We start from the raw sequence: 16,712 nt of genomic DNA on the forward strand, positions 1-16,712 counted from the left end.
TCAGAACTAGCCTGGGTACCAGTCTCTTTAGTTAATTCACTCGCTGTACTCTATGATGTGCCAAAGAGACTGGCATTTCTGCCGTCTTCAAATATGAGCATTCTATCTATAGTGATCCTATTAAATTACTAGATGGTGTCACAATTCCAATGGTGGACATGAAAGAGTCAGGTGCAGAGAGCAGGGTAATCTCAATCAAGTGGATTTATTATTTCACCCAGAAATAATCACATAAACGGCGACGCCACACAAACAACGGGCGCGTCAAAAACTATCCAATAAAAGTAGGACTGAAATCCACTATACAAAACACCACCAACACAAACAGAAAAACAAGCCCGCACAAAAGTCGGCGGGCCAACTGGGTTTAAATACCCCCTACCCTAAACACAAAACAGGTGATACAAATTAGACCAACTCAAAAGAAAACAGAAAAGCGTGTCAGAGGAAAGCCCATAAAATTGTCAGAGACTCCGGTCACCCGAAGTTACATACTGTGTTCTCTACTACCGCATGGCAAGCGGTACCAGAGCGCCAAGTCTCGGACCAAAAGGCTTCTCAACAGCTTCTACCCCCAAGCCATAAGACTGCTGAACAATTCATAAAATCTCCACCGGACAATTTACATTGACCCCCCCCTATCCTTGTACATTGCTGCTACTCGCTGTTTGTTTGTTACCTGTGCATAGTCACTTCGCCCCCACCTACATGTACAGATTTCCTCAACTAGCCTGTATCCCCGCACACTGACTTGATATCAGTGTCCCCTGTATATAGCCTTGTTATTGTTATTCTTATTGTGTTACTTTTTATTATTACTTTTTATTTTAGTCTACTTGGTAAATATTTTCTTCTTCTTGAACTGCACTCTTGGTTAAGGGCTTGTAAGTAAGCATTTCACGGTAAAGTCTACACTTGTTGTATTCGGCGCATGTGACAAATAAAGTTTGATTTGATTTACACAATATCTTATCACAGGACTGGCAAAGTTGGCCAACTCCCTGACGAACATGGCTGACCTTTGGACCATCACAAGAAGGTTCATGACCATTCCAGTGTTCTAATTCCTAAAATGTGATCCTGATTCGATCACCCTCTCAGCTATCCTCCAATGCAAATATTTACACTCTATCAAATACAGACAGCAATTCCAACCACAAAACATCTTAGTTTTGATTTTAAGCTTCAAAACAACCACATGTTGTCATGGAAAACAACCAATTGGCAACTCCACCATAAATCCAGCGCCTATTGAACATTGAGATTGCCTAAAGGGAACATTTTGCCAAAAGGGAACGCCTACTCTGTGAAGTACATGTGCAATAACTCAATTTGCCCTTGCACTCCTTCTAAACAATGCAATTTAAAAAAAACTTTGGCAAGGAGTAAAGTCTACAAAATACAGTCTATTCTGTTTGTTCCAGATTATAGTTTTGGAAACAGAAAAAATCTATGGAGATCAAATGTTTCATTGATGTGCAAAAGGTCGACCAAAATCCATCTCGCTCTATTTTCTCCCAGACTCCTACTGCCGGCCACAGGGCTTCCTCTCATCACAATTTGGAAACGCCAACTGAATGCTTCACATTTATACATCCGGAAAAATATCTGGCTCCTTGTTCTGTCTGTGCTGGTCCACGAACTAGCACAGAACTATCAGGGGCAAGGGCATGGACAGGGCCGGCCTGCCCATTAGACATGATTAGGTGGCTGCCTATGGCAGCAGATTGACAAGGGTGACATTTTCCAAGCGAAACTGACCAAGACGCACCTCCAACAACCTCACAGAATTATTCCCAAAAACAATTACAGTTTCTCTCAACCAGTGGCATATGTGCGGTGGCCCAGAAGAACCCATCGGATGTCGCTGCCACCCATAGTTGGCAAAATGCCCACAAAATGTCCATCGAGTAAAAATAACTTTTTCATGGAAATTGACATTTGTAATGAATCAGATACTTTGAACCATTTACTTAGTATGTGTTTACAAATCTTAAATTAGTCCATTTAGTTGTTTTGACACTGTTCACGTTCGGTGCCTGGCTAGCCAACTGACAGCTCCCATGTTGGCTTAGGCTAGTAGCCAGTTCCTTGATGATTTATAGTACAACTAGGCTAAGCATCAACAGATCAGAGCGCAGATTGATTCTAATTTTCCATATCATTATAATGTTGATGCGGATGCAGGGAGTTTATCCGAGATTGCTTTCCTAGCCTAACTGAAAGTTAAATCCATTCAGCTGGCCCAAATAAAATGGAGTTGACAGACAGTGATCAAAAGACAAACAGTGATGAATATTTTGTACCCTACTTCATGTTAAACGATAGCCTACTTTATTCTTAAAACATTAGAAGTGAGAGACAGGTCATTCACCCTGTCCTAATTCACATGAAATGATCCTGCATTTGACTGCATCCTCCCAATGATTCAAGCAAAGGCAGTGGATTATATGAAGTCCTTTATCTCAGTTAAACTATAATCTATAAATCTTTTAAATGAAAAGCAACCACTGAGAAACTGCCCGCTCCACACCTTGTGAAGATGGTTAAAGTATTCAGGTGCACATCCCACTGCACGTCACCCCCTCCCTCGCGCTTCCCGCTGTGTCCGAAATGAAGACATCAACTTCAAAAATTGACAGCTGTCAATCATCAGGGTGGCACCCTTTGCAGGTAGTGAAGTTGCTTATTGTTCAAGCTAATTGGATCTAATTAATATGAGAATTGTTGATAGTGGTTCTGATTTGCCAGAATTGATAAATTATTATTTTACGAGGGCCCTGCTGCTGCTGAAGATGATGATGATGATGAGAGAGGAAGTCAAAGTGACAGCAGTGAAACTGACAATGATGGTTCTTCTTCCCAAAAACATTGTTTGACCAATTCAGATGAGGAAAACAATCAGACGGATTATGATGATGAACAAGGTTAACATATTGTGAGGTAAGTGATTGTTCCAACTTATGACTGGACAGCATTCCTTAGCAGTTTCTTCAGGAAAGTGGCGGGGGTAAAAAAGAACCACCATTTTATTTCACACAGGGGTCAGGGTCTGTGAAGAACAGAGTTTGCACAGTGATGTCACACAGCAAAGTCTGCTTAAAGATGAAGAGCCACCTGTGAGAAAAAAAGTGATTGTTCCAAAAAGGACTGGATACAAAATGACCATGGTATCGCTATGATGAGATAAGGCCTTTCACCGCTGAAGAGTGTAGGGACATCACCATCCCTTTCCCATCAGTCCCTAAGCCTGGGAGGAGGGCTTACTGTGAGGATACTGAAAATTATTCATCAGCTTCGCACACACCAACACGCAAGCTCGCGCGTATGCATGCACGCACACACACACACACACACACATACATACACACATATACACACATACACACACACACACACACACACACACACACACACACACACACACACACACACACACACACACACACACACACACACACACACACACACACACACACACACACACACACACACACACACAGTCTTGTACAGCTAACCTTGTGGGGACATGCAATTCAGTCCCATTCAAAATCCTATTTTCCCTAACCCCAAACCCTAAACCTAACCTGTACTCTTACCCTAACCCTAACCCTAACCTTAACCCTAACCCTAACCCAAAAACCTAAACTTTATCCTAACCCTAAACCTAACCCTAGCTCCTAACCCTAACCCTACAACTAACCCTAGCTCCTAACCTTAATATTTAACTTAATTCTAACCCTAACACTAATTCTAACCTTAACCCTAAACCCCCTAGAAATAGCATTTGACCTTGTGGGGACTAACAAAATGTCCCCAGCTGGTCAACTTTTTGTTTGTTTACTATTCTTGTAGGGACTTCTGGTCCCCACAAGAATAGTTAAACACGTCCACACACACACACACACACACACACACACACACACACACACACACACACACACACACACACACACACACACACACACACACACACACACACACACACACACACACACACACACACCACAAAAACTTAATCAATAACTAGCCTACTGTAATGTATATCTAGCCTACAGTAATGTTCAGAAGTTACAGTACATAATTTAATATAATAATAGAAATATAATTATTATAATTTGTATATATAGTACTATAACTGGGTGGTTCAAGCCCAGTTGATTGGCTGAAAGAAATGTTTTGTCATACCCGTGGGATACTGTTTGATGTACCAAGGGTATGAAAAAACATTTATTTTTACTGTTCTAATTATGCTGGTAACCAGTTTATAATAGCAATAAGGCACCTCAGGGTTGCGTAACTTGCGTTGTGCCTAAGAACAGCCCTTAGCCATGGTATATTGGCCATATTCCACACCTCCTCGTGCATTATTGCTTAATTATATAATCATCATATTGTAATGATTGTATAATTACATATAGCCTTTAATATAATTATTATAGTTAATTGTTTGTGATATTTTACACTGTATCCAACCTGTTAATCAACTTTTAAATGTAAACTGATGTAAAAAATGTATAAATAATATTGACTCTGAAATGTGTTCATTCTAGTGGTACCAATAATTCAACACTATTGTTGTCAAGATAATTTGTTCTATGTGATATTTTATTGCAAATAATATGAATAAGTGTTGTTTCAAAAGATATAAATACAATGTCAATCTTTTTGAAGACAACCCAGTTGAGTGTCTTTAAATCTTTTAATTACTGTTTTTCTCTTTTTAATTTGGGGATGTAGACGACGTTAAAAGGTTCTTACTTTGGTTCTGTTAAAGATAGCTGTGTTAATAAAACAGATTTGTATTCAAGAGAGTTTGTAGTTTTCAGAAATACTGGATATAAACTCAGCCCCAAAAGTTACGTCCTCTCACTGTCTACAGCGTTTATTTAGCAAACTTAACATGTGTAAATATTTGTATGAACATAACAAGATTCAACAACTGAGACATAAACTGAACAAGTTCCACAGACATGGGACTAACAGAAATTTAATAATATGTCCCTGAACAAAGGGGGGGTCAAAAGTAACAGTCAGTATCTGGTGTGGCCACCAGCTGCATTAAGCACTGCAGTGCATCTCCTCCTCATTGACTGCACCAGATTTGCCAGTTCTTGCTGTGAGATGTTACCCACCTCTTCCACCAAGGCACCTGCAAGTTCTCTAATATTTCGGGGGAAATGGCACTAGCTCTCACCCTCCGATCCAACAGGTCCCAGACGTGCTCAATGGGATTGAGATCCAGGCTCTTCGCTGGCCATGGCAGAACACTGACATTCCTGTCTTGCAGGAAATCACGCACAGAACAAGCAGTATGGCTGGTGGCATTGTCATGCTGGAGGGTCATGTCAGGATGAGCCTGCAGGAAGGGTACCACATTAGGGAGGAGGATGTCTTCCCTGTAATGCACAGCGTTGAGATTGCCTGCAATGACAATAAGCTCAGTCCGATGATGCTGTGACACACCGTCCCAGACCATTGAGGGACCCTCCACCTCCAAATCGATCCCGCTCCAGAGTACAGGCCTCAGTGTACCGTTCATTCCTTCGACGATAAACGCGAATCCAAACATCACCCCTGGTGAGACAAAACAGTGATTTGTCAGTGAAGAGCACTTTTTGCCAGTTCTGTCTGATCCAGCGACGGTGGGTTTGTGCCCATAGGCGATGTTGTTGCCGGTGATGTGTGATGAGGACCTGCCTTACAACAGGCCTACAAGCCCTCAGTTCAGCCTCTCTCAACCTATTGCGGACAGTCTGAGCTCTGATGGAGGGATTGTGCATTCCTGGTGTAACTCGGGCAGTTGTTGTTGCCATCCTGTATCTGTCCCGCAGGTGGGATGTTCGGATGTACCGATCCTGTGCAGGTGTTGTTACACGAGGTCTGCCACTGCGAGGATGATCAGCTGTTCGTCCTGTCTCCCTGTAGCAATTTAGACGTCTATGTTTGGTTGAGATTTGGTCCGGTCTGGACTGACCTTGATTTGGTAAAAAAATAGACCTATAGATCTATAAAGGACGTCTTTTAAACTTTCATTCAGAACCGAAAATGAACCTGATTTCAACATCCTTAAAATAGATCTTTCCAATGTCACAAAATAAGTATTTTCAACTTTCATTCAGAACTGAAAATTAACCTGATAAACATTTATTTATTTTTTATTTTAAACATCCAGAAAATACCTATTTTCACCTTTCATTCAGAACATAAAATAAACCAAAATTCAACGTCTGGAAAATATGTATTTTAGACCTCTTTTCGACATAATTTTGCTTACTGGGACTTTTCTAAATTTGTGGGGGCAATCCACCCCTTACAAAAAAAGATTGCAATTTTGAAATTGCAGTAAAAGTGCAGTAACTGCAGTTGACTGTATTATTTTGGATGCAGTAATTACAGAATAACTGGAGTGGTTGGTAGTTGAATTGTAGTTATACTGCACTCTAACAACAGTTATACTACAGTGTACTGCAGTTATACTGCACTCTGAATGCAATTTTTTTTCATAAAGGGACCTGATGGACTTTTACTGTATGAAGACAGACTGCACCCATAATAAACCCATGGTTTTATCAGTCCAGATGAAAGCTGAAATCTCCCGCCCTACTCCCCAAAAACCAAGGAGTTCCTTGTAATTTGGCAACATATGCATATGTTTTCTTTCGTCAGTACACTTTCTCTCTTAGTCTGTCCCTGTCTGTCTGTCTGTCTGTCTCTGTCTCTCTCTCACACAGACACACACACACACACAGACAGGAACACTGCAATAATATTTAACTAGGTTAATCAATTTATTACCAGGCTAAAGACTGTTGAAAATGTAAACATCAGGAGTGTCTTTCAAGTTCTGAGTGTAGTCCTTCCTAGCAGAAACAGAGGTTTGGGAATCTCACATCCCTGAATGAGGTTTTACACCTGAATGAGAAAGCACTGGACACAAGATGGTGTCCTAACATTTTATAGAGTATTAATGATTGTGGATGCATTATCTGCAGTTTTGGACTACTAAAGAAATCAAAACAATTTTGGTCAATATGTTGTGATGTGTGTTGTACATGAGATTGTAATAGTTTATATTTCATTTTCAACACAATAATAATAGCTTTCCCTGTCGGGACTGTGCACAAATATTCCCTCCCTAGTTTCGCCTCGATTGGTGTTTCTGTAATCAGCGTATGTGCTGTGGTGAAACTCGTCGAGGCGCCGCCTATTGCAGTTGTTATAATCTCAGAAAAGTTGTGCCTACACCTTCGAAGGGGCCAAAGTCCAATGCAGACTAGAAAATACTAACCGCGGATTTAAAGCATTATACTTCAAGAGGGGAACGTTTTACTGAATTGCAATGGCCCGTGTAGAAACTGTTGTTATATTGTTGCCGTTCATACTTACGGTAAGTAAAGAATAATACTTTTCATATCGTAACAGGTGTTGATAATGATATACCCTAACATTTATAACAATTCTCTCTTTTGGGGTGTGGCACTGCTCAAGTAGATTTAAGCGTCAATGTCGACAATACAGTTTATATCTCGAATTAATTTACCGTTTTCTTTTTAGCATTGTAGCCATTCCTTAAGCCTAAAAGAAGAGAGTGTTTACTCTATATCCCGTTGTTTAATTGCAATTTCTCTGTCAATTGTTTGCGTGCAAGTGACAACGACTATGTAAAAAGTGTTTAGCTGCGTAATGGTAGCCTACAGAATGTCAGACCTGGTCAATGTCAGTTTTAGCTCAGATTTTAAAACAAAAAAATGATACCGACACCCACTATCGACAGTGATAACACTATTACAACGTTCTCCTTTAAATGTTGTAAAATTAATTAGTGAGATATTTTCGTTGGTCCTCAACATAAAGAATATGTTTTCTTCTTCTCAAACTGAATAGATCCAGCTTCATTTTGTAGGCCTTGTGATAGTGAACGAAAACGAATTGGCCTAATTGCCTAAAGCTATATAATTGTAAATTATAAGTATGCATGTCATATGGTTTTCATTATGAACAGGCCTAAACATGCAATTATAATTTGGCTTGTCAAGAAACCACACACATTAATCTGTACAAAGTGGATCAGACACTGAGGAAACAATCATGACATGGATCCATGTACAGCACACTTAATTACAATAAGCTATAACTACTGTGCTAGAAAATATAAGTTTTTGTACAACTTGTACAGTGTTGAGTGATTTAGAAGAGACACATTGGTATTACAGTAATATTAAATGAGGAGTCAATGTTATGTGTTGTGTTTTTCTCTGTAGTTTATATGTGTGGTGGCAGTAGAAAACACAGTACAACATGTACAGTAATATTAAATGAGGAGTCAATGTTATGTGTTGTGTTTTTCTCTGTAGTTTATATGTGTGGTGGCAGTAGAAAACACAGTACAACATGTACAGTAATATTAAATGAGGAGTCAATGTTATGTGTTGTGTTTTTCTCTGTAGTTTATATGTGTGGTGGCAGTAGAAAACACAGTACAACATGTACAGTAATATTAAATGAGGAGTCAATGTTATGTGTTGTGTTTTTCTCTGTAGTTTATATGTGTGGTGGCAGTAGAAAGCGGCGGGCTGAACCTGAGAAGACAGAAGAGAGAATGGATCATTCCTCCTAAGAAGTTGAAGGAGAATGTAGATTACACAAACAAGGAGTACATCGCAAAGGTGTGAGCTCATCTCTTAGTCAAACTCATGGAGTAGCTCAGATGTTTCTGACTACCATAAGACCATGCCTTTGTCTGAGCATGACATACAGTCAGGTCTGAAATGATTGGCACCCTTGATAAAGATGAGCAAAAAATACTATAAAGTGAATAATACAAATACTGAGCTATATTGTATGCTACAAATATATATTGTTTATTATTTTATACTAATACAGTTGCTCAGAGAATGAGATTTTGTTTAACAAGTAATAAAATAAATACAAATAAAGATGTATGTGTTGTGAACAAGCTGCTCAGAGACACAGCCCAATGTGTGGTCACACGTACAGTACAGTCATTCTGGCTGAGGAATGGTTCAGGCTAATAACAAAATATGTCTCTCAACAAATATTGTTGTATGCCTGCTTTTCTATAACTCAAACATACAATTAATTGATCAATAGTTTCGTACCTATACCTTGACATGAAAGCTATATTGAAAAAAGCAAAAACATTTTGGCAATAAAATAACATTATAGCATTGTAGTGTACCAACCTAGCTATTCACCGATGCTTATAACACATTGTATCTGCATTTAGGGTCATTCTTGGTGACCATAATCCAGCTGTATAAATATAGACTGTGAAGTGTTCAATAGGGGCTTCCTGTTACTGCATGTTTCTTTGGACAAATGAGGCTGCTATATGAATACTATTACAATAACAATGGTGTTTTACTATCTTGGCTGATTGGAATGTGTGTCTGTGCCAGATTCGTTCTGATGAGCAGTACACGTCAAGAGTGAGGTACTCACTGACCGGGATCGGTGCAAACCAACAACCCATGAACTTATTCACCGTCAACCCAGATAAAGGCCTTGTCAGAATCAACGGCATTCTGGACAGAGAGGAGACCGCTTCCTACCATGTAAGCTACCCACTAAAACCTAATCCAAGGTGTGGAATGCTTGTGCTCAAAATGTAAGAAATGAATACAAAATATGTTGTTCTATGATGGTCTCTTTTAGTTACTTGGAGTAGCGAAGTACAGCAATGGAACCCGTGCAGAGAAGGACATTGAACTGAATATTTTCGTTGAGGACCAGAATGACTGCTCACCAGTGTTCGGTTTTGGCCAATCTGGATCCGTCAATGAGTCCAGTGCTACAGGCATGTACAGTAGTTTCCAACTATTGTATATGTTTCTATCAGAGTTAGTAGTCAGAGTAGTGGTAATGGTTGAAGTTGTAGCAGCTGTTGTACTAGTATTGCTGGTACCAGTGTAATCAGAAGAATAGTGACAGTAGTGATACGATAGTAGTAGTAGTAGTAGTAGTAGTAGTAGTAGTAGTAGTAGTAGTAGTAGTAAAATGAATAGTAATAATACTACAGTATAGTACTGCTGTACTGCACAAGTAAATCTTCCCCTTGGTCAATTCCAGAGACCGTTGTCATGAAAGTGACTGCCACAGATGCGGATGAAGTGAACACTCTACACTCTCAGATTTACTACAGCATAGTGGAGAAGAGTGCTTCAAATAAGATGTTCAACATCGACTGCCAGACTGGAGAGATACGGGTTCACAGGACTACACTGGACAGAGAGGTGAGAGAGATGCCTTGGTATACTATTATACAGTACACAGTGCATCTATGTGAGCATAGCACTGTATGCATTGACACTTTCAGAGGCCATTTTGTCAATATTTCAGTAACTGTGAGTGACTGTAAGCTCCATTGTATTTCCTTGTTGTCTAGACTCAAGACACCTACACCCTGACTGTAAAAGGTTCAGACATGAACGGAGCATTCGGAGGAAACACAGGAACAGCAGAAGTTGTGATTAAAATCCTGGACATCAATGACAACATCCCCACCCTGGAGAAAGAATCTGTAAGGACAAAACCTCCACTTCTTTTCTACTGTCTATTCAGCAAAATAGGGAATTATATTTATTATATTGTAGCAACCTTAACCTAACACCTAACGTCAATAGGTTCAGATCCCTTGGCTAAAGTGTTGGGTTGACAGTTGCTGGACTCCCCGAATTCACTGCAATATGTTCCTGGGCTGTATGACCTTTATGATGTGTGTATGTGTGTTTGCAGTACGAGGGCAGGGTGGAGGAGAACACGGTCGGTGTGGAAGTACTGAGGATCAAAGCCATTGATCTGGATCTGATGTACACTGAGAACTGGCTGTCTGTGTTCACCATCGTCACAGGCAATGAGGCCGGCTACTTCAACATCACTACAGACGCTAAGACCAACGAAGGCATTATATGGATAACGAAGGTAATGGCTGTGATTGTAGATTGACTCTGAGGCTAGAATTGAACCGAAGCACAGTTAACATTTTCTTTTAGATTGAATTCCAGCCTCAGTGTCCCCACTGGGCAAAAACTAGTTGAATCAATATTGTTTCCACTTCATTTCAACAACAAAAAATGCTATGGCATGACGTTGAATCAACATGGAAAACTGATTGGATTTCCAATTTTTTTTATATAACTTTTAACCTGAATCCAGTGGCATGGAGACATTTATTGTTGATTTCACGTTAGTTGACAGCTCAACCAAATGTACTGTACATCAAAACTAGATGTTGAAATTACGTCTGTGCCCAGCGGGTTGTAACTACTAGTGTTCTCACCTTATTGCAACATTGTTTGTATCACTTGACTGATTCTACTGTTTATCCCCGTTGTTTGAATCTAAAGGCACTGGACTATGAGGAGCTGAAAGTGCTCAACCTTGCCATACGTGTTTCCAACAAAGCAGAGTACTACTTTGGCTCCTCCTCTACGAGTGGATCCATAGGAGGAGGGGTTATGGGAGAAGCTATCACGGGCGGTGGTAAGACCTACCCCATCAAGATTAACGTGATCAACCAGAAAGAGGGCCCCAAATTCAAGCCAACGGTTAAAGTGGTGACCATCTCTGAGGACTCCAGCTTGGTCACCATTAACAAGGTTATCACTACCTACACAGCCATCGACAGCGACACATTACAGATCGCTACCAATGTCAGGTGAGGTCCCAGATGTTTTCATATTGTTTTATTGGGGTGAAGATTATGTGGTGTGATGCTATGGTAATCTCCATCACACAGTACTAAAGAATCTATAAATTCATCCTGATCGCGTGCCGTTGTCATGATCATCTTCTCAGGTATGCCAAAATATATGACGAAGACCACTGGCTGACCATCGATGAAAAGACAGCAGAGATCAAGCTGAACAAACTGCCTGATCGGGAGTCCAAATACTTGGTCAATGGAACATACTACGCCAAGATAATAGCCATCACAACGGGCAAGTACCCATAGTAATAAACAATTGGTCGTAATGCCATTCTGTAAGATATGGAATTAAGTCAGGAAATCTACCCAGAACAGTTGTAGTTGGAGATGCACTCTAGGACCTTTGCTCCACAAGAAGCTAAAAGAGAACAAGTCAGGTCTGTATATAATTGTGTATTTTCTTTTGGTGTCCAGATCTGCCATCCAAAACGGCCACAGGGACAATAGCCATCCAGGTGGAAGACTTTAACGACCACTGTCCCACGCTGACAGCTACGACTACGACCATGTGTCTGGGGGATACCGCTGTGTACGTCACGGCTGTGGATGGGGATGCCTTCCCCAACGGAGCTCCCTTCAAGTTCAGAGTGATTCAGGACGACACCAAACAGAAGTGGATGGTGGAGCACCTCAATGGTAACAGGCCTAGTCGAGGACATTTAGGTTTGGCATGTAGGAAGCAGATAGACAAGCTTCTCACTAAGGGACTGTTTTGGAGTTATTTTGTTGAGCCTGATAGGTGTTTTTAAAAGTGCAGTCTTGAACTGAACATCAATTATATCTTGTTGTATGTTTTCATGGATTTGATTGATACATTTTATTTTACAATTTGTATAATTCATTTTTATTTTCTCTTTCATGTTTCTTTTAGCCACCACTGCCATTTTACGAGACCATGCCCACATGTGGCCAGGTCACTACAAGGTTGCAGTGGAGATCCATGACCAGCAGGGCAAGGCCTGTGCTGACATTCAGATTCTGAACGTGGTTGTGTGCACCTGTGATCAGGTCAATAAGGTCTGCCTCGAACGTAGGACGGGCACGGACGTCACGTTAGGAGCGCCTGCCATCCTGCTGCTCCTCCTGGGCCTCCTGCTGCTGCTGCGTGAGTAGGCCCTCTGTTATCTTCATACTCATTGGCTTCCTCACACTGCCTACCTGATAAGAATCTAGGAAGGAGAGACTGCGTCATCATGCTCATAAAACTACACTTGTTTCAGCATGCTTTGCGTGATTAGTAAGATGGCCAAGACAAGTCATTGATGGGTCATGTCCACAACAGGCCTTTAAGCCAACCCACAGGGCACGCACTGGTTGAATCAACATTGTTTGACGTGGAACCAACGTGGAATAGACGTTGAATTGACGTCTGTGCCCAGAGGGAAGGCATCCAGGCCTCTCACCTAACAACATGCTTTTGTCTTGTGTCCATGAGTTGAAATGTGGAATGTGGGTTCACAGTGGTTCCTCTCCTGCTGCTGTTCTGTCTATGTGGAGGAGCGGCGGCCATTGGAGACTTTAAGCCCATCCCGTTTGACACTAAAGAACACCTGATTGCATATCACACTGAAGGACAAGGAGAAGACAAGGTATTTTATACATAATGGCACTGCCAATGGATGACATGAAAATATTCTAGAGTTAGTGAATAAGAATGATCTATGGAAATACATGTTATGTTCCATTATGGCTCAAGTTGAAATTTGAATTGCTCTGAAATTGCCTCCTCTGATTGACCCACGCATTCCCCCTCACAGGAAGTTCCTCTCCTGAACGTTCCCGTGGAGATGGAGCATGGCCCCATCAAAACTGGGAATGTAGTGAAGTACGGGGGAAATACGGGATTCATAGGAAGAATGGGGGCGATAGAAGGAGCTGCAGGAGGCGTGTCAGGGGACGGCTTCACCTCATCCTCAATGTTCACAGGAGCGCACCAACATTACCATGGCTTCCACCAGCCCAGTGGCAGATTAGAGGTGGACTACGGCATGGGCGGAGGAATCATGACAGAACATCATGAACACTCAATGTTCTCCAGATTACCTGCTGGTGCTTACGATGGGATGGCACTCTCTGAGGAAGTCCTAGAGGAGTACTACTCTGCAGTGAGTATCTTACATCATCCAACTTCTTGGACTACTCCTTTGACATAGGAGTTGAGGAGCAGTGTTATTGTAGCCATTTTGATTCAATGTGTCATTGTCTTAATATAACTGTCCCTATCAAATTACCTTTGTAGAAGGCCAATCACACTGCGCAGATCGACCAACAGAGAGATGCCCTGCTGATTTACGACTATGAAGGTCAGGGGTCACCGGTAGGGTCTGTGGGCTGCTGCAGCCTACTGGGGGCTGATGATGACTTGGACTTCCTCACCGACCTGGGGCCCAAGTTCAAGACCCTGGCCCAGATCTGCCAGGGGTCGATAGCTATGGAGGCGGAGACTGTCAATGTGTCTGTGTCACCCACTCATCCTAGACCTACCACATCCACTCACACAGAGGTCAGCAGAAATACTGCTCTCAATGTCAATACCCTGAACACCTCAGTCACCACCTCCACCCCCCTACAGGAGAGCCTGATTACTCGGGACCAGGGATCGGTCACCATCCCCAGGTCTCATATCCAGGAGAACGTGGTGATCCCCAGGCAGACCGTCCTCATCCAGCAGCCCACCATGTACTATGCCGCTGCCCCCACCATGTACATGGTGGAGCCTCAGCCCCAGTTGTTGCTGGTGGAGCAGAGAGGAGGAGGTGGTTATATCCATTCCCAGCAGGCGCCAGGCCATGTGGGGGTAGGGACCGGTCAGGGGATGGTGCAGGCAGGAGGGCTCCATGGTTCTCAGGGTATGCTGCTAGTAGAGAAGCAGATGGGAGTGGGTGGTGGTGGGGGAGGCCATGGTCATGTCATTATGGGCGGAGGCCAGTTCTTACAGGGAGCCGGCCAAACTATTACTGGGGGAGGTCATGTTATTACAGAGACGAGCCAAACCATTACGCAGGGAGGCCAGATTCTACAGGGGGCAGGGCAGACCATGATTGGAGGAGGCCATCTCTCGCCAGGAGGAAGCTTCTCACAGGGTTCTAGGAAAGTGCTGGTTGTTGAGAGCGGGTCCGGGCCAGCCTCGGCAGTAGGAGGCAGTGCAGGCTTATGGGCACCCCAGGTCACCCTGCAGAGAGGCCAGGGGTCGTCCTCCACCTTTTCCTCAGGTGGTCATAGTGTAGAGGTGAGAGGTCAGAGGGGTGCTTCCACCTTGACCTCCAGCTCCCTGTGTGGCTCGATAGGGTCAAATCAGGCCCCTGCTGCTGCTGTCACAGTCACCACCACACCCATGCCCACGGCTGCACCACGTAGCAGCAGCCACACCACTGTGGTGCAAGAGAAGAAATCTACTGTCACTGAGAAATACATTGAGACCAGTACTAAAGCGTAGAAAAACAGCCTCACATTTGCTTGAAAACTTACAGTACAGCCAAGTCACTGTGGGTTTAAAAGAGATGTTTTCTTTTTAGTCAATGAAACAACAGTCAAGGGAGAGACTGAGGGATTGGTGCTCTCTGCTGGTCTGAAATTAAATGATTCATGAATACGTCTACCGATTGTCAACACTACTGTTTTATACTGCTTTTAGTTTTTACTGGAGCGATGGGCTTTATTACGATCACCAGCGGGTATGTAATCCTTGATATGATGAATTGATACATCTGTGGCTGTGGTGGATGATGTATTAATTGTTCAGGTAACAAAATCTTTCTGTATCTTTGATTTAGCTTTTCTTTCTGGGATGGTCAATTCTTGATCTAATTCATAGTTGAGTAGGCCAATGTTATAGCTGCACAAACGGTACATACAAAGTTATTGTGACAGAAGTGTGGGACCCCTCAAACAGCTCCTATTTTTCTATTGTAAATAGTTTACATTTTAAGCCAAATAGTGCCTTGTTTTTGCTGTTTGGCCTCATATGCATTAACTTATCCCATGACAAAAAGTGTGTTCAAGTTATTGATGCCAAGTTAATATCATTTACAGAATACAGAATATGGATTTTAAATTGTTGCGTATATGTGTTACATCTGTTCATGCAATATAAAAATAGAGATTGTGTAGGATATTTACCATGAGGTTGGCTTATTATGCACTGATATGCATTAAAGTATGACACGGATGTTGCTTTTAATGCTACTGATGTTTTTGCCAATTATTTCACATCTAATACTTTGTGGCAATATAAGGAATTTTCCTGCTGTATGTCTTTCATTCTGTATCAAAAAGTTTGATAAAATGTTTTGAGAGTAACAATAAAACTTGAGTGATAACATACACACTCTGTTAGTCTTGTGTTATGGTTTAATATTGACCCACATGTTATAGTCGTGTGACTGGAAAAAGATCCTTTCTATCCTGGTACTGTAAGTGGTTCTTCTGGGGATAGAGAGTGGAAAATCCTGTTTTATAGTATCACTCCTGTATCACACCTCGACATGTTTAAATACTGTATGGAATCTCAGATGTTGTCACTGCTCATACACAAAAAAACAAAAGTGGACTCTACAAGAGAGGACTACAAGTCTTTACCAGTTTTCAGTGAAATATTGACTCACCTCCCGCCCACTCCAAGAATGCAATGGTAGTATCTTTTGATCTTTTAGAGTTGTTTCTGAGCCTTCACACAGAAGTCTGACAGGAACAATATTATCACAGATGAATTACCTGAAGAATGTTAGGTCTATAGTACTATTTGATTCGAATAGGATGTTTGAAACCAGTTCTGACTTGCTACTGTGCATGGAACTGAAGTGCATGATATGGTGCTGGACTCACAATACAGAACAATATAATGAGAAGTGGGGAAAGAGCAATCTGAACTGTTGCTGTAAGCATTGGGCAACAAAGGAGCAATGCAAGTAACGTTGCCAGGTTACTTTAGGGAAGGGACAGAATGGGACCATGGGGGAAGCTCATTGTTTTTCGATTTCAG

At 41.8% G+C, this 16,712-nt stretch overlaps 1 protein-coding gene across 1 annotated transcript; it reads left to right on the top strand.

Moving 5' to 3' along the window:
* Positions 1-7,173: 7,173 nt before the first annotated feature.
* Positions 7,174-16,058, top strand: LOC129823622 (desmoglein-2-like protein). The gene is made up of 14 exons (XM_055882479.1): positions 7,174-7,390; positions 8,544-8,669; positions 9,423-9,578; positions 9,679-9,820; positions 10,093-10,256; positions 10,409-10,543; positions 10,759-10,944; positions 11,370-11,680; positions 11,821-11,963; positions 12,146-12,367; positions 12,603-12,836; positions 13,193-13,320; positions 13,489-13,836; positions 13,971-16,058. The coding sequence occupies exons 1-14, from the start codon at positions 7,343-7,345 to the stop codon at positions 15,165-15,167; spliced, it is 3,540 nt and encodes a 1,179-aa protein (XP_055738454.1). The 5' UTR covers positions 7,174-7,342; the 3' UTR covers positions 15,168-16,058.
* The last annotated feature ends 654 nt before the right edge of the window (positions 16,059-16,712 follow it).

Source organism: Salvelinus fontinalis, chromosome 26, assembly GCF_029448725.1.
Source record: "Salvelinus fontinalis isolate EN_2023a chromosome 26, ASM2944872v1, whole genome shotgun sequence".
Lineage (NCBI taxonomy): Eukaryota > Metazoa > Chordata > Actinopteri > Salmoniformes > Salmonidae > Salvelinus > Salvelinus fontinalis.